The following is an 18482-nucleotide window of genomic DNA, read 5'->3' on the forward strand; positions in this document are numbered from 1 at the left end:
ACAGTCTCAAGCAACTGAAATCTGGTCAACAACACTAAATATCTTGTTTTTTCCTAACACCAATTGAAAGGCCATATATTAAGGACTAGGATACAACTGCTTTTGAAACCATATAAAGATTTAGTACATCTTTATTTATAACCACAACTAAAAGGCAAACTTTATATGCCAAACCACTTTTGGTCCCACATACAATCTCATTCAATTTTATTGAGGTTATAAATGGAATTAAGTCATTAACTCAGCAACAATCAATATCAGCTGCGTGATTAAAAAATCTGCGGCATATCTGCATCAATCTACAAACGGACGAGCAGAGTACATACTTCAAATACACATTCCAATTGTCAGCAGCACCACGACATATTATAATGATATTTTATGTAATTCTGCATTACCATATTAAGAGTTTCCATTGGGAGTTAATATACTAGAAACATGAAACAGGAACTTCGATCCGTTTCTTGCCCTACAATATTAAAAGAATATGCATCTTTTTACTTTTCGAGGAGAAAGCGGAATGCAGACAGCAGAAAGAAGCTTATGGTTGGAGCATAAAAAAAAATTGAATAAGCTAGAAGTTAAGATTTTAATTAGGAATAACGTTCTTTTAGAATATAAGAATGGACGAAAAAGATAAGACTCCTAAAGAATTCAGTTCATTAACATGAATCACTGTTCTAGAGTACATGCAAGTAAGAAAAGGCTTACCCAATCAGAATCTAGATTACTGTTGCTTCCAATTGGACAGTTCAATTATCTTTGACTTCACCTGTGGCCAAGAAATAACAAATACGCATGTACTGAGGAAAGAAACAATGACAATGACAATGACCTGAACTACCAAGACAAAATGCAGGTAATATTCCATACATTTAGAAGCATTACATAAGCACCAGGGCCAGTGATAACTGAGGAAGAATTCTAACAATGAACTAGTTCTACAGAGAACAAATACCCTCCCCTCGTTACCAGAATGATCTAGAGGTCAAAAGTGTGTTGTTCAGGAAAGGAATGTACAAATCTGCTGATTTCTGAATTTTCTTTATGGTAAACTCCATAAAGAAAAAACTTTACAGCCAATGCCGCTGGCATTGAATGACTCTGTTGAGCTCTCGCCAACTGCAGTTGGAACTTCGTCTGAGGGCAAACGTGCATGTACACACATGATGAGCTTCAGAACAAGACTGACGAGTGCACTAGATAACCAATGAAAACCTTGGACATGAATTCCTCTTGCCTAGATAATCAATACTGTACATATCATGAAGCACTTCTGGGATAACAATGTTGGAGATATCTACATACTGAAAGGTGGCGCATATCAAGATCATACACAAACATTATCGCGCGCTTCTATTTCATGCTCCAATTCACAGATGATTAGCAGGGGCGGACCCACATATTTCTAAGGGAGTTCGTCGAAAAATACTATTGTGTATCAATGTAAACTAAGGGTAGCTTTATATAAAATATTGTATTTCAACTAACATGACTTTCCTCCTGAAAAAGTAGTCAGGCAGGTTCATGGTTTTGGTGAGGTCATGTGTTCAATTCCCCGTCAGTGCATTTTTATACTTCTTTTTAGTATAGATAGCAACAAGAATGTGCAAATGCTAGGCCTAGTAAAACTGTTTTGCATCAAATTAAATTAACCATACCTTGGCTTGTTGATTTATTACTCCAATGGCTTATATTTTCTCGTTTTCTCTATTTTACTTTAAAGTTTGTTTTCTTTATTTAAACTCAAATAAAACTTATACTGAAGTTTACTTTACTTCAAAAGGTAATTTTAGCTCTCCTTCATAAAATTTGCTAAGCCTTGCAAGTATATTTGTTGAAATTATATATTATTTGTTAATTTAATTTAATTTAAGTTGAAACTTTTTCATTGCTTTTTAATTAAATATTAATTACACTATTGTATAAGCTCTCTTATTTATTTATAATTTTGGTATTGATTTAGTTTATTTTGTAACTCTTTTCTTATTGCCTTCTTTTATAACTAATAATTTGTTACTTATAAAACTAGAAAATATTTTATAATCTCAAATTTCTTAGAGTTAATAATTTTTTGATTGGTCAAATATTATTTTTTGATTAAAGTATAACAAAATTTTAAATAAGCTAAATTTAAATTTGTTAGAACTAAATAAAATAAGCAAAAATTTGTTAAATTAAATAAGCTTATATTAGTTATAGTTGTTTTCGATTGAACCCGATTGCATAAAATCCTGAATCCGCCACTGATGATTAGCATAGCTCGTAGTCTGTCAGAGTAACGAGACACCTCAAATCTGTACATGTAATTCCCTACAATTACACAATTATATTCAACCAAGGGGCTTTTAATATATTATCCATGAGCCGTCAAAGTAGGACAGTCCTTGTAATGTAGGTGCAAGCTGTAAATAATGTCAAAAATCTTACCATAAATATCTGATTTCTTGGACTAGTCAACAATCTTAGCATGGCGAAAGGCTAGAACATTCAAGCAGCAAAACACATTCTTGATATCCAGCGTCTCAAAGTGATTCTTGATTGATATGGCACATCACTTGCAACTTTCTGAAGCCTTTCATCCATCATGAATATCATACACTTTGACTTCCAGAGGGTAAATTAGCTCAGCATGGTCATGCCTGCTCATTACCAACAAAGTATACTTTAAAGTCACAGGAAGTAATCCCACTTATCAGGGGAAAACAAGCTGGCCACATATACAGTGATATCTTCATTTTCTTTAAAAGAGATTACTGTGGATGACCAATTCTTGTAATCAACGGGCAATTCCTCAAATGTTTCACTATCTGTCTCTATTCTCTTTTCTCTACTTCCTACAACAACAATTTTCATATCATTCACCATAGAATCAAAAACAGAAAGATTGAATGGGCGTGAACATCAGAAAATAATACAGAAACATGTTCCTATTCCAGCGAGCATGTCTATTCCAGAATTTTTTTTTCTAATGACAATCAGAAATACAACACCAAAACACGTACGGTATAACACATATATTCACTCAAATTCAGAAGAAACAAACAGAGAAATAAGCGTGAGAGCAAACGGAACAGAGGCCGTTACAAAAAGGGGTGAGGGAGAGATTTACAGTCTTCAGAAGGGTGACACTGTGAGTTGTGAGAAAGAGACAATTATTATCAACTTAAGCAATTTCTCTTATCCCCGACAGTTTTATCAATTACAGAGTTTTTCAACTCCCTAGTAATGATCTTATTTATGCCCCTCTATGTTCATGTTTCTATGAATAAATTAATAAGAACTTTTAAACCAAGGTTGCTTCTTAGCCACATGAAGCACCGAGTATAAGCACATAGGCAGATTCTTTCTCTGATGTTTTTCTATGTTTATATAGAAGAAAAAGAGAAAAGGACGAAGTAAAAGAAGTGGAAATTACAAATTACCTGTTGCAATAAGAAAAAGGATAATCACTTTTGGAGTAGCTTCCCCACATCTTTTGGCTCGTAATTCTGATTTTGTGTGATGCGATAGATAGCTCTTGGGAGAAGCCATCTTTTTAAAGAAATAACATGATTTATATGTATGGACATACGCCTATATGATTAAAATAAAATGATAAAACAATGATCCACAAGAATTTATTTCATAAAGATTGTGTTAAGCAGCAACCTGTAGCAGCCTTCGCTAAATCCTTGTTCTTTTTCTGCAAAAAACAAGAGACCACCGTTTTAAAATCAGATATTTTTACGATAAGGGCTATAAAAAATCAGAGAGAGGAGCTGGCAAAGATCTTTTGAGGTCAATGCTCCAGGTAGATGGTAAGAAGTCTTGTGGGCATTTGAAAAGACCAACCTGTACATGTTTAGCCAATCTATGGTATGGGACAGACTCAACTAATGAGATATAGTACTCAGAAAGTTTTTCAGCAACAAAGCAACTGTTAAGCATATTGGAAATATGCTACCAGCGTATGACCCTTTGGCTAGCGCATTATTATACCAGGCTGCCGCGAGGGGGGCTTGTTTATATATCTGTTCTTTGTATAGCTTATAGCCTTATATCACCAAGAAAAATGCAAGTTTGCTAAAAAGAAGATAATATGGGACAGCCTTAAGATCGAGCAAGAAATACATGAGACACGATATAAATCGTAAACATGAGAGCAATTTTAGCTAGTGCTGACCTTCAACTCAGATGATGCCATTAGTTGGCTCCTTGACAACTTGGACAGATCGAATGAGCTGCTAGTCTGAGCAGCTCCAAGAACTAGATCCATAACAGCTGCTGCAGTCATACAACTGGTATGCCTCTATTGGCTGCTGAAGACTAGATTCCCAATGACTGCTGGCCCCAAAATCTATTATATCTGCAAGTCATCATTGAAGAGAGAATAAAATAGACTTACAATTTCACTTCCTTTTGCCCGAGACAGAAGTGAAAAGGAGATTACAAAAAAAAATCTTTTATAAAACCAAAATAATGGTGAATAAAGAAATCCTGGAGCAGTGATCTGTATTCCTTATTTCATTTATCATTGGGCCAGGGGAGGGAGAAGTTAGACATATCTATAACAGCGTAGGTGTTCAACAAATCATTACCCTTTAGATAGGAAAAATTAGAAGTTAAGATAATAACGATAAATGCATGTCTCTTCCAAACCAAATGATAATACTTGACAAATTGCTATTGCAATATCTCTGAATTCTCCATTTTAGTAACGGATGCAAAATTCCAAAAGTACTTAAGTTTCTATTTTCTCCTACTTAACAAACAATAACTTAGAAGCTTTATCACAATGAATCTAATACTTCAAGAACTCTAATGCTAAAGTTTCTTTAGAATTCTATAAGATTGAATGGTAAACTCCCATGAAATATAAGATGCAATCCTTACACCGTGAAGATTGTGAAATTTAACAAGTTTGATTCTTTGAGTCCGCTGTGATTATGACAGAGCAACCAGTCCGAGTAGGTATAAGACAACAAATTTATTAAGCAAAGCAATTTGCATAAAAGGAAACCATTATTACCGAGTTTAAAAATCAAATGAAACAATTTTGAATCTAACACACTCAAAAGAAAATACAATTTTCAGTTAAAACCCAAAATCATAAGGATTTTCATAGCTGAGCCTCGCCTTCAGTAAGGCCTCATATGCAGAATGAGTTGTAATAGTTTTAACTGATTAATAGGATTTGTTATGCTTTAATTGAACTTCGCTTTACAGCATCATTTCACCAGGCAAATAATGCCCAACAACGATATAATTATGTAAAAGAAATGAGTGACTATGCAATAACTATAAGAACAAAGTGGGTTAACAGGTAACTCAAAGGACACTTGAGAAATATGATAAGAAACTTCAGGCAAATAAATATAGAAAAATAAACAGGAAATCTACTAAGGAGCACTTATGTGCTGGGCTGGCAAATGGAACGTTTACTGTCAAAAGAAGAAAAATGCATTTAGGGTGAGTTAAAGAAAATGGAGAGCACTTAAAACTTGAAAAGGGACGTTAAACAAAGATAAGCAGTACTAGTAAGTCAGCCTAGAATTAAGCGAAGAATTCATAATACTGTAAGGTTAAAGGTAACAAAAGAAGATAGATTTAGATTCCAATAAACAGGGAACACCATTTTTTCGACAAGTCCGCTAAAAAGGATTCAATATCAGAACCAAAAAAGGATAGAAGAAGAGAAACAGAGAAGAAACTTTACCTGTTTTAACTTTTCTTACAGATGCCTAAATCTCTGTCTTTTCTCCATACAAAGATGATGCTGATCAGAGGACATAATATCCATACCACATCTGCAGATATACTAGTTAAGGAGTGACAATTTCCCCAAAGGTCCTAACCAGTAGGTTGCGCATAAAAAAAGTCCTTCTAAGTACCTTAGTTTGCAAGTTAATTAAAACTTACATACCAGTTTTCTGTTTTGTAAGTGATGCTACATGCATAAACATGACTCGACCCCTTTGTCAAAAATCTTCACTTCCTAACACGAAATCAGCAGAGAATAAAGAATCCGTACTGTTCTCAGGTGCATTACTTGTCATTAACTTTTCATATGACCTGATCTATAAGTTCACATAACTGCATAGTTAGTGCAACTTACAAACCTTTTCTACCACAATTTCTCTTTAAGCCAGGTATGGGATTGAATATTTGAATAACTTAACATTCCTTATAAAATCAAGGAATAGCTTGTTGAACTTTTCTAGTAACACCTCATGAAACAAGAAGCTCATATGTTGCAGCAGAGCATAGTAATCATCATGAATTGGTGTCGCGTACTCTTAACCATAATTAGAACCAGTATCTAACCCACACTTAATTTTCAAAGAGAACAGCTGGAACACAGAATTGTGATCGCCAATACGACGGAAACTGTTAAGCATAACAGAATACATTTGTAAATCAAGAGATATGCCATGCGACAACATCATATGCAGAAAATTCTTCACATCATCCAGTAAGTTTCTTTTTTTATAAGGACCATATAGTAAGTTTCTTTTGCACAACCTATTAATTACAGCACTATAATCTCTAATAGAGATTTCAAAGCCCTTCTCGATCATCTTTTTGAACAGACCCACCGCCTTATTCACATCACCTTTTGCACAATGTGCTTTTATAAGAATGGTGTAATCATATTTCATCAGGCCAACATCACGATCTTCGAGAGAAGAAAATAGTTTCTCAGCATACTTTAGGTCTCCTTGTACACATAAACCATTAAGGAGAATGTTGTATGTGACACGACTTGGCAGAAGATTGTTGTCTATCATCTCATCATGTAATCGGATAGCACCTTTCATATCTCGAGCTTTGCAGAAACTTTGGATAATGGTGTTGTACGAAACTTCATCAGGCCAAGGACCCGTCGTTAACATATTCTTTAGTATCCGAACGGACTCATGCATCTGACTTGTTTTGCCGTGGCATTTCATTATCACTGTGCGAGTAACATGAGTTGGTTCCATGCCCCTTGCTTTCATTTCCGCTTGCAACTCTAAGATGGTTTGAATATTTCCTTCCTCACTATACGCATCCATAAGAGTTGTGTACGTGACCTCTGTTGGTATCAACCCATGTGCAACAATAGTGTCAAACAACTTTCTTGCATCATCTAGCTTTCTGGCTTTGCAGAACCCATATAATAAGGAGTTGAATGTGACTATGCTTGGCATTATTCCTTTCTCTTTTATTAGTTCGTATACCTGAAGAGCTTCACCAATGTCACCACGTTTTGCATATCCGTCAATCATAATATTACCCAAAAACACATCATCCATTAAGTCACAGTTTATTAGAGCATCAAAAAAAGCTCTCGCCTCACACATGTACCCTTTCTCACATAAGCTTTTGAGAATAGATCTATGAGCAACAATATTTGGAAGAATTCTCTTATAGCACATATCTTTGTACAATTGAAAAGCCAACTCTACCAATCCTTTCTTACAAAGGCCTTGTACGAGAATCGAGTACATGACAATATCTGGTTTATGACCGCTGTTCTCCTTTCTCAACTTAATACCCTCATTAACATTAACTGCCTTGCAATATCCACAGATCAACATTTTAAAAGTGACAATATCAGGATTTAAGCCTTTATGAAGCATTTCATTAATTAATGTCCGGACACCACTTGTCATACCAAGCAAACAAAATCCTTTGGCAAGGACGTTATAAGTCACCACATTAGGCTCTAAACCGTGTTTCTCCATATCACCTTTGAACTCCAAGGCTTCTTCCATTGCACCCGCCATGCTTAACCCATGAATGAGAATATTGTAACTATATACATTGAGATGTAATCCATACTTAAACATCATACAAAAGAATGACTTTGCAACATCTATGTAACCCATTTTACAGGAACTTGACATAAGAGTATTGAAAGACACAACACAAGGCCCAAATTCTCTACATTCAGTCCCTCGAAGAAACTCAACAGCTTCTTGCATCGAGAACTGTTTGCATAGGCCATCTATAAGAATGGAATTAGTATACTCACTCGGGTTTATCCCACTGGCTTTGATGTCATCGTAGACATCCCGGATGATATCAGTGTCCCTCAACTTATACAACAAACTATTATATAAAATTATCGAAGCCCGGATATTGAAATCTTTCATCTTCGCAAAAACAAAGAGAGCATCGAGAACCATCTGACATCGGGAATAAGCAGAAGCCAGCATATCCCAGACAACATGATTAGAATCCCATTTCTGAAAGCGACTCAAAAGCAGCTCACTTAGCAAAGAAGCTGAACCCGAGCCTGATGGAAATCAAAACAAATCTATATAAGCAGCAAAAATGAGCAAAGTAAGAAGTACTCCCTCTATCTCAATTTATGCGACACACTATCCATTTTAGTCTGTCCCAAAAGGGCCGACACTTTTCTATATTTAGAAATAATTTAACTTTAAAATTCTCATTCTACCCTTAATGAGATGATTTGCCACACATATATCTAAGCTTGTTTCTAAACCCCAAGTTGTAAAAGTCTTTGTTTTAGTCTTAAACTTTGTACTCGGTCAACCATCATCGCACAAAATGGGACGGAGGGACTAACTACTTACAAAGGCTGACACGTTGCTATGCTTAATAATTTTTTTTATAACCGTTGTGTCCGGGCCAACTTGCGCACACCTCGACTAATTCCACGTGATATCTGCCACCCACCAACAACTCTATCCACCAAGGCTTGGATAGATAGGAAGAAATCACCTAGTGTTTTTGACTCCGCTTGGATTTGAACTTGAGACCTCATGGTTCTCACCACTTCATTGACCACTAGGCCACACAATTGGGTGGTTAATAATTTAACTTCAAAATTTCTAATTTACCCTTAATGAGATTATTAATAGTCATACAAATATTTTGTATTGTTTTAAATCACAAGTTTCAGAAGTCTTTCTTTCTTTTTTAAGCTATGTGATCAGTCACACAACATCACAGAAAATGGGACGATCACAGAAAATGGGACGGAGGGAGTAACTACTTAAATATTTATAAACATTTTAGCTTTAAAATTCAAATTTTAGCCTGAATGAGATGACTTTTTTTATAACACCGGAGTGATATCCGGGCCAGCTTGGGCGACTAATTACACGAGATACTTGTTACCTCACACCAGCACAAGAAACGGGTAACTCTGTCCACCAAGGCTTTAATGAGATGATAATAGCCACAAAATTATTTATGACTTATTTTACACTAGTTTCACTTTCTTTCTTAAAACTGATCACTCAAACAACATCACCTAAATTGGGACAGAGCGAGTGACTTCTTGCATTACACTTAAAACAAGAATCTTTAATGACATAACAATGAACCAAATTTACCTTCTTCTTGAACCAAATTTTGCAAATGAAACTTCAAAGCTCTAAACCTCTGTTTTTTAGCCAAAACATGAGCAACAATAATGTGTGAAACTCTCGAATGCTTAAACCCATAATCATTTCTCAACAAGAAAAAGAACTCAAGGGCAGATTCGGGATTCTCAACACTCAGTTCCTCAACAATGCCTTCTATTTCTAATTCATTCAGCTCAAAGATTAAATTTTTAATACATGGGTCGCCTTTTAAAATCTTTGCAGAGCCTTTAGTGCAATAAGTTTGAAAAAAAGTGAGAATTTTTGAAAATGCAGTTTTGGTGGTGGTGGTGGTGGTTGGTGGTTCAGGGTGGTCGACGGCGAGGCTGGCGGCGGAGAAAGAGGACTTAAGGAGCAGGAAGGAGTAGGGTAATTGAGGTTTAAAGGGACATTTGAGGATTAATCGAAGCATTAGGGGAAATGGAAATGGGAGATTTACAGGGTTTAGGGTTTTAGAGATATAAACAAAAGTAGATTATTGGCTGTGAAAGAGACAATGAAAACGATGCCGTATTTTTGGAATTTGTTTTTCTTATTTTATTTTTTTCTTAAATGTAAGCAGTTTGAAAAGATGGCAATTAGAGTTTTTTTATGTGAATTCGAGCACTTATTTCTTAACTTTTGTGCAATAAAATTAAGTACATATTCAGAAACAAAATAATAATATTATAAATGTTAACTTTATTATAGTTAAAAATGACTCTCAAAATAGAAATAGTAGTGCATTCATTTTGGTATGAATGGAGTAATTTGTAACATAGTAATTAACTTTGACATTTAGCAAAGCTCTCATTTAGTTGCAAAGTCGACAACGCTTTGCTTTTACTAATCTCAGTTGTAAGAGAATTTCTTACAAGAGGAACATCATTTTTAAAAAGATAGCACATATACGTACGTAGTAGCTACTAGCTAGTGTATATAAATGAGACAAAAATAGATGAGATATCAATAAAAATTTAATTTATAACACGGACAACAACAAAAACAAAAACAAAAAATCCCGTATAATCTCATAAGTGGGGTCTGAGGAGGATAGTATGTACGCGTACTTTACCCCTACCTTATAAAAGTAGAGAGGTTGTTTCCGATAGACCACCGGCTCAAGAAATTTATAACACAGAATTATTATACTATCAGTATAATTTAATTTATTATAGAGTTAATTAGTATTATTATTCTAAATTTTCGATGAATCTATTAAATAGAGTTACTTGTAATTGTATTTTAAATAATATAATTATATAAATATCTTTTAAATCGTCAATACATTAAACTTAGACTTATAACAAAATTTGAAGAAAAAAGAGAAAGGAAGGATGAGATATCATCATCTATGCAATCAATATTGGTTTATCCTCTAGACCTTAAGGGCTAAAGAGTGAGTATTAAGTCTAGCATATAAAGGTGACCCATTACACCTTAATTGAAGTAAACATTTGAACTAAAAGCTTGGTTATATTAAAATAACATATTTCATGTTTTCAAGCTTTATACTCACTCTTTAGCGCTCATAATTTTCTTTAAAGTATTTTTGGTTGTTTAATGTTACATTTTTCCATATCAAATACCTTTAGAAGCACCAAAAAAAAACATAGGATGATGGATTCTCAGTTAATGAAAATGTGAATGGAAAAAAATCATGATTAAATAAGGTAAGATGAATGAATAAAACATGGATTTATTTCTAGAAGAACAAGCTACTTGGAGTAAGTAAAAATTTTAATTTGACAGAACTATATCTACCTAGCTTAGCAGCAAAAAAAGAAGAAAAAAAAAACTGGAAAAGACGGTAAATTGTAAGTTGGGGCAAATTAACTGGGAGTACTGGTTGAGAATGTAATTCTATTTTTACTAACATGAATATATAATCTATAATTAATCATTTTTAGGATGTTGAAAATTAAATATTATTATAGATCCACTAGTCAAAATGGTTTTATTTTTCATGGTAAGTGACAGGAAAGTTGGATTTATGGTAAGTCAATAATCCCTCGGTCATTAATCAAAGGTCTCGGGTTCGAGCCTTGAGAATATATAGAAGAAATCCTTATGGACCTTATGCAAGGCAAATACGAATTAATCAAACTCTAATAAAAATACCTAACACCGAGCAGAAAACAGAAAAATCTCTATTACGTACTATAGTACTTAACATAATAATGTCATACAAAACTATCTCAAAACTTTAACATTTTCAGTAAAAATCTTGATCTCCTGGAAAGACAATACTTCTCCACCACCTTAAAACTCAAACTTTCATTTTTTTTTCAACAAGTAATATTTTACAATCCATAAACTATTTTCATCAATTTTTGCTTCAATTATAAGTTTAAAAAGGTGCTCCATTATGAGATTCACATTCTACCAACTTCTTCTTTAATATTCTTTTTCATATCACATCAATTCAAAGTCCAATGTTTATATATTTCAATCATCTTAAACATTATACCAAACTGAAACAAAACCACAACCTTGTAATTTCTTCTTCTTCAAAAATGTCTAAGCAAAATGTGAGAAGACATGCATTAGAAAAGCATAGGGAAAAAGAGAAGACAAGAAGCAATACTACTAACTTCTTATTATCTAAACATTGGAAGAAAATTTACCCTATAGGGTTACATAAAACAGGCTCTTCTCTTTCACTTTCTTCACTTTCTTTATCTTTATCACAAACTTCAAATGATTCTTCTCTTACAGATTATTCTTCAATCACTCCATTGGATCAGAAAATCTCATTGGCACTCCGATTAATCGCGTCGTCGTCGTCGGAAAAAAGAGAGATTCCGGCCATGAAAAATGTGGTTCGAGCAGTTAGTCCGACTAGTAATCCTAGTCCAACTTCTACTGAAGAAGAGCTAATGAGGAGGTGCAATTGGATAACTAGTAGTAGTGGTAAGTTAATTCAACTGTTATTTTTTATTACCTTTCTTGAAATATTGCTACTGTTAGAATATGTTTGTTTGTCCTGAAACATATTAGAACAAACTACAAACGAAATAGTGTCACATAAAATGAAATAGATGAAGTAACATATTACAACTTGTTTGGATGGTTGTTACCTGTTGTATTGTACCGTACGTTGTTGATTTAAATACAATATTGGTTTTGATTGTTACTTAAATTTTATTGTATCGTATCGTTAACGAAGAAAAATGTCATTTTATAAAACGATCGATTTGGTGTGGTCGCGTCAGTTCCTTATTTTGTTTTTCTCTCATCTTGTATTTCCTTATTATTAAATAATCATAATTTATCTTTTACCCTACCTTTTTATATAATAATTTCATCTTATATTTTACTTTTTCTTTATAATATTTCAAGTTTATTCTTCACATTGACAAGGACAAACAATACAATCTATTCAAACATTATATATATCAAAAAAATACTGTACAATTCAATAATATACGATATATTACGAAACAATACATAACAACCATTCAAACAAGTTATTAGTGTGATGATGGAAGATAATAAAAAAGTAGTGGTTGAAAAGATATCAAATGGTTGTATCGAAGTTAAAGTACGAACAGTTAAATAAATTTAAATTCTTGAAAATGGTAAAAGTTGTACAGAAATAAAACAGTGTCAAACATATATTTTGGAATGTTTCAAAATAAAAAGAGTATCATATATAATTGAAAGGAATGGATTAGTTGTTTGGGTTATTGATCTTAATTTAGGTTGCTGCTAGGAAGGTCTTTTCAATTCGGCTTATGAGTAACTTTGTAAGGCATTTTTCTCAGTAAAAGTAACTTAAGATCAAACTAATATTTTAAGAGTTTAACTAATATTCTCCAACATTATAAAAAATGTACACTATCAAGTCAACTTTAGCAAGTAATCTGTGTGACTTTCAAGATTACAAATCCAACTTTTAGAGAGGTTACATATAGGAAGTCACATACAATAAAGGACGGTCAATTGAACATCTATCATTGAAAACTTATATTGTGAAAAAAAAAAAATTATATTGTACACATAAATCAAAAATTACTTTTTATATTATACGTATATTAAATCTTGAACACACTTAGTGAAATTCCTGACTTCGTCACTGATATATAAATATCTTTTGGTCATCGGATACCATAAACATTTTTTTACAATGTATAAACCAAATTACTTTATGCTCTTCAAAATTTTGTAGTGTATAAATTAAATTAATTACTATGTCTTAATGATTTATTCTTCTAAGAGAAGTTGACTTGTGAATTGAGAAGGTCGAAGAAATTAAGTAGGGCCTAATTATAGGAATATATTCGCTGCTCATACGTAGATAAGACAAAGAAAATGATAAGATAAGAATTAAAACTTGCTAAAAGAAGGATTGCAATGATTGTGAGTATCTTACTTTAGTAGCAGGTATTTGGTAGTAGAATAATTTTAATTATCTTATCAATGCATTGTCATTGACACTTTTGTATTACTAAAATCCTAGCAACTCTGGGCCAAAACAATGCCAATTTTAATGCTTTATAATTTAAATTTTAATCAGTGGGATATTTTCCAGTGGTGGTTATAATATGGTCCACAAAAATTTGCAATATCGTTTTCTAAGTTTAGTTTCGCATTGTTAAAAATGAAGGTAACTTGACTAAATAAATAAAGTTAAAAAGTTTTAAAATAACTACTAGAAACATGCCTATTGCTACTTATTGTTGTTTGCTTTTGTTATCTTCTTTTTCATGGTATTTTCACTGCTGTATTTTTTTCATGATTGTTGGATTATGTTTTACTTAAGCCGAGGGTTATCAGAAATAATCTTTCTATCTTCACTGGGTAGGGGTAAGGTCTGTATAAACAATACCCTCTCTCAACCCCACTAATAAATTTTACCGAATATATTGTTATTGTTATTGTTGTTGTACTAGAAACACGCATTTCTGCAACGGACTTCCACAAAAAATGTACTAGGCGAAAGAATTTAGACAAAGACGTCTGTCAGAAAAATGCGTTTTTCTAATAATGAAATATATATTTATTCGCGACTTGCATATAATAAAATAGTGAATATCGTGATACTCCATGAGTGCGTTTGGTACGGAGAAAAATATTTTTCAATTTTCTCATGTTTGGTTGGCTTAAATATTTTGGAAAATCAAGAGAAAAGAAAATATTTTCCAAAACTCTTTTTCAATCTTCCTCGCCCTATTTCCCATCCTCACCAACCTCCTTCCAACCCACCCCCACCCCCAACTACCCACTCCAACCCCACTCCCACCTTGCCTCCCGATCTCCACTTTAAATAGAAATATTATTAATAATACTTTCTTTTCATGTTATAGATAGAGTACTTTTTTTTCATTTCGACAAATGAGTATTTTCTTTTCATGATGTAGAAAAAGTATTTTCTTTCATTTTAACAAAACGAGTACTTTCTTTTTATGATGTAAAAAAATTATATTTTTTCATTTCAATAAAATGAGTACTTTCTTTTCATGATGTAGAATTTATTTATTTTTCATTTCAACAAAATTATGCAATAAAAAGTATTTTCTTTCATTTCAACAAAATGATGTAGTAATGAGTATTTTCTTTCATTTCAACAAAAGAGTATTTTTTTTTTTTGATGTAGAAAAAATATTTGTTTTCGTTTCAACAAAATGAGTATTTTCTTTTCATGATGTAGAAAAAGTATTTTTTTCATTTCAACAAAATGAGTACTTTATTTTCATATTGTAGAAAAGTACTTTCTTTTCAACCAAAAAAAGAGTATTTTTTTAAGTTATGGAGCACAAATTCCAACGTAGTTTTTGCGTAAAAAAAAGTAAGAAGCACATTAGATTCTTTGGGTTCTGAATTTTTAGAAGAATAAGTAAATTCTTAAAGAAAATAGAGTCCTGAAAACGTTGGGTATTTTTTTTTTGAGGGGGGGGGAGGGAGAGCACAAGAAACATGGGCCGGGGACTTGGGGGAAGGGGGTTGAGGAGAACAACAACAACAATCACTCAGTATATTTCCGCAAGTGGGGTTTGGGGAGGGTAGGATGTACGCACCCTTACCTCTACACTGGAAGGGCAGAGAGACTGTTTCCGAAGGGGAGCGGAGAATAGTATAAAAAATTATTTTTCTAAAAAATATTTTTCGGAAAAAGTTTTTCACTCACCAACCAAACAAGAGAAAATAAGTAATAAAAACGCTTATTTTCCATAAAAATATTTATATTTTCCTTCGTACCAAACACACCCCGTATCCTGACTTAAAATTCTTGATTGGTCCTTTATCAAAGACTAATTTATTTGAATTTGCTACAAGCAGATAAGGTTTACGTCCAGTTCCATGATGATTGTTGGGGAGTTCCTGTTTATGACGATCAGTAAGTAATAAGTTGTGTTTTTTAAGCTCTAAGTTTAATATAATAAAGTTTATTAACATATAAATAAATAAATTGAACAGTCAATTATTCGAGCTTCTTGCGTTATGTGGAATGCTTATGGATTTCAATTGGACTGAAATTTTGAAGAGAAGGGAACAAATAAGGTACATAAATCCTCTATTTTCTTGAACCTTAATTTTAAAGAACATTTCAAGAATGTATTTTTTTTATTTACGTACGATCCTGGGTTGTAGGCGAGATGCTGACCATCTGAGCAACCCCTCTTATTATTTTCCTGTTTACATTAAAGAACATTTCAAGAATGTATTTTTTATTTTATTTATATACACTATAAGTAGAAATAATTATTTCATTATCAATGTAATTTACTTTGCTATAGTAAGTTGTTTGTTTTATTTTTCATGTTACTAGTTTCACTTATTACGCATAGTTATCTAGTTATCAAAAATCTATACTGTGAAGTTAAACACTTTTTCTTAATGTGGAAATACAGAGAAGCTTTTGCTGGATTTAATGCAAACCATGTGGCCAAAATGGGAGAGCGAGAAATTGAAGAATTATTCTCAAATACAGAACTCAATTTAGCAGAAAGTAGAGTTAGATGCATAGTTGACAATGCCAAATGCATAGTCAAGGCAAGTCCAAGTCCTTTATTTGTTGCAAACACTTTTCAAAATTGCTCTCACATTCGTATCAGATCCTCCAAAAATACACTATTTTTGAAGGATTCGACACACACCTGACGATATTTCTGAAGAGTCCGAGCAACAATTTACATTTCCATCAAATTTTCACTTTAACATACATCAAGATCGATATGGTAATTTACTTACATTTTCTTATCAATCAATTAAAACATGCAGATTGTGAGAGAATTTGGATCATTTAGCAGCTACATGTGGAACTATGTGAATTACAAACCAATAATTAACAGATTCAGATATCCAAGAAATGTTCCATTAAGAACTCCAAAAGCAGAGACAATTAGCAAAGATTTGCTTAAGAGAGGATTTCGATTTGTTGGGCCAGTGATTGTGTATTCATTTATGCAAGCTTCAGGAATGACAATTGATCATTTAGTTGATTGTTTTAGGCACAAGGATTGTGTAAATCTTGCAGAAAGACCTTGGAGGCATGTATGAAGACCTATATGTTGCTCGAACTCTCGAAAAATGTCGCCAGACTCATGTCAGATCCTCTAAAAGTAGTGCATGTTGGAAGATCCGCCACGGGTACCGACATAATTTTGGAGAATCCATGCAACAGATGATGACTTAATTTTATGTATGTTTATTGTTAATTTTATAAATCATTTTTCTCTTTTTCTTTCTTTATTTAAGCCTTTTTTTTCACTTGTTTTGCTTGTATGTATCAATTATGAATTGAGTGTTATATTTATTTCCCTGTTTATTCTTGATTATACTTATAAATGTTTATTTTTGATAATTACTTGTGCTGAAATTTATGATGTATGTACTATATATGTTTTCTTATGTAGATGTTATTTGGGGCCTATAACATTCAGGGACGGATTTACATTGGCCTAAGCGGTGTCAAATGACACCGCTTCGTCGAAATTTTTTAATAATTATTTGTATAAAATTCAAATGAAGAAACAAGAAACCAGTAAAAACAAATAAAGTGACAACACTTGTAATGAACTTAACCGATTAGAAACTGAAGAATTTTATCTGTGGCAGCGAGTTCGAACCTCTGCAGGCTTATTTTATGTTTTAATTAATACTTTTATGCCTCATCTAAAAAGTAAAAACAATACGTGCCCAAAGGGGTTTAAACCGTTTAGTATCAAAGTACTAATTTGGTGGATCCTAAGTCATAACTAAAGAGACCAGCACAATACAATTTTTAAATTGGACTGTTTCCTTTGTAAGTTGTATTTTTTTTTATTGGTTGTTTTTTAAAATATGATATTATATTTATTTATTTATTTATTTATTACGTCTAATGGTAACACAGCTTACAAAAATTCTTGCGTACGTCACTGATAACACTTACAGCTTGTTTGGATGATTGTTACATATTGTATTGTATCGTATTATTACTTTAAATATAATGTTTGTTTTGATTGTTACTTAAATTTTATTATATCGTATCGTTAAATCCGTCGTTACATATTATTGGTGCATGACATCATCAAACGACGACAAACAATACAATCTATCCAAATATTGTAGACATCAAAACGAAACAATACAATACATTACATTAAGAAACGATATATAACAACCATCCAAACAAGCTGCTATGCTAAATTGACTACATTATTAACTTAACATTGGAAAAGATAAGTTTATGATAATTGGTTGAAATTCCTTAGTCCATTACAAAGATGGGCTCGAATTCACTTACCGCAATCAAACTGGGCTTAGGCTACGAATGGGCTGAATAATAGCAGTTTAATGGACTTTAACTCCCTCTGCATATTTGGGTAATTTTGCACTAAATGATCCGTTTGAAATTTGACACTGTTAAGAAAAGTTTTAGAAAAATAGCACAACCCAAAATTTTAAAATACACTACCACAATTTTAAAGCTAAAATTTCAAATCACTCTGCAAGAATTTGAAGCATGATGCCTGAATTTTAAAACACGTCAGAATTTTAAAGTATGTTGCCAAAATTTTGAAGCACGTTGTCATACATATTATTATTATTTTTAACCCTGATAACAGAAGTATTGAGAAAAAGCATAACGTCGGAATTTTAAAGCATACAGAGCAAAATTTTAAAGTATGCTGAGCAAAATTTTAAATCACGTTA

The 18482-nt window shown here is 32.6% G+C and overlaps 2 protein-coding genes across 7 annotated transcripts; one reads left to right on the top strand and one right to left on the bottom strand.

Annotated features, from left to right (window-relative positions):
- Window positions 1-4165: 4165 nt before the first annotated feature.
- On the bottom strand, window positions 4166-9824 carry LOC104091488 (putative pentatricopeptide repeat-containing protein At1g13630). 6 transcript variants are annotated; one of them, XM_009596844.4, is made up of 5 exons: window positions 9333-9824; window positions 6102-8263; window positions 5906-5977; window positions 5699-5789; window positions 4166-4348 (listed from the first exon to the last, which is right to left on the bottom strand). In XM_009596844.4, the coding sequence occupies exons 1-2, from the start codon at window positions 9772-9774 to the stop codon at window positions 6279-6281; spliced, it is 2427 nt and encodes an 808-aa protein (XP_009595139.1). In that variant the 5' UTR covers window positions 9775-9824; the 3' UTR covers window positions 4166-4348; window positions 5699-5789; window positions 5906-5977; window positions 6102-6278. The 6 variants fall into 6 exon arrangements, with proteins under 6 accessions (XP_009595139.1, XP_018624739.1, XP_070043362.1 ...); XM_018769223.3 differs by having other exon boundaries at window positions 5902-5977; XM_070187261.1 differs by having other exon boundaries at window positions 5902-5968; window positions 6098-8263.
- Window positions 9825-11810: 1986 nt separating this feature from the next.
- Window positions 11811-17148, top strand: LOC104091486 (uncharacterized). The gene is made up of 5 exons (XM_009596836.4): window positions 11811-12254; window positions 15624-15681; window positions 15762-15845; window positions 16196-16337; window positions 16566-17148. Exons 1-5 carry the CDS (start codon window positions 11858-11860, stop codon window positions 16842-16844), a joined length of 960 nt encoding a protein of 319 aa, XP_009595131.3. The 5' UTR covers window positions 11811-11857; the 3' UTR covers window positions 16845-17148.
- The last annotated feature ends 1334 nt before the right edge of the window (window positions 17149-18482 follow it).

This window comes from Nicotiana tomentosiformis, chromosome 10 (genome assembly GCF_000390325.3).
Source record: "Nicotiana tomentosiformis chromosome 10, ASM39032v3, whole genome shotgun sequence".
Taxonomy (NCBI): Eukaryota; Viridiplantae; Streptophyta; class Magnoliopsida; order Solanales; family Solanaceae; genus Nicotiana; species Nicotiana tomentosiformis.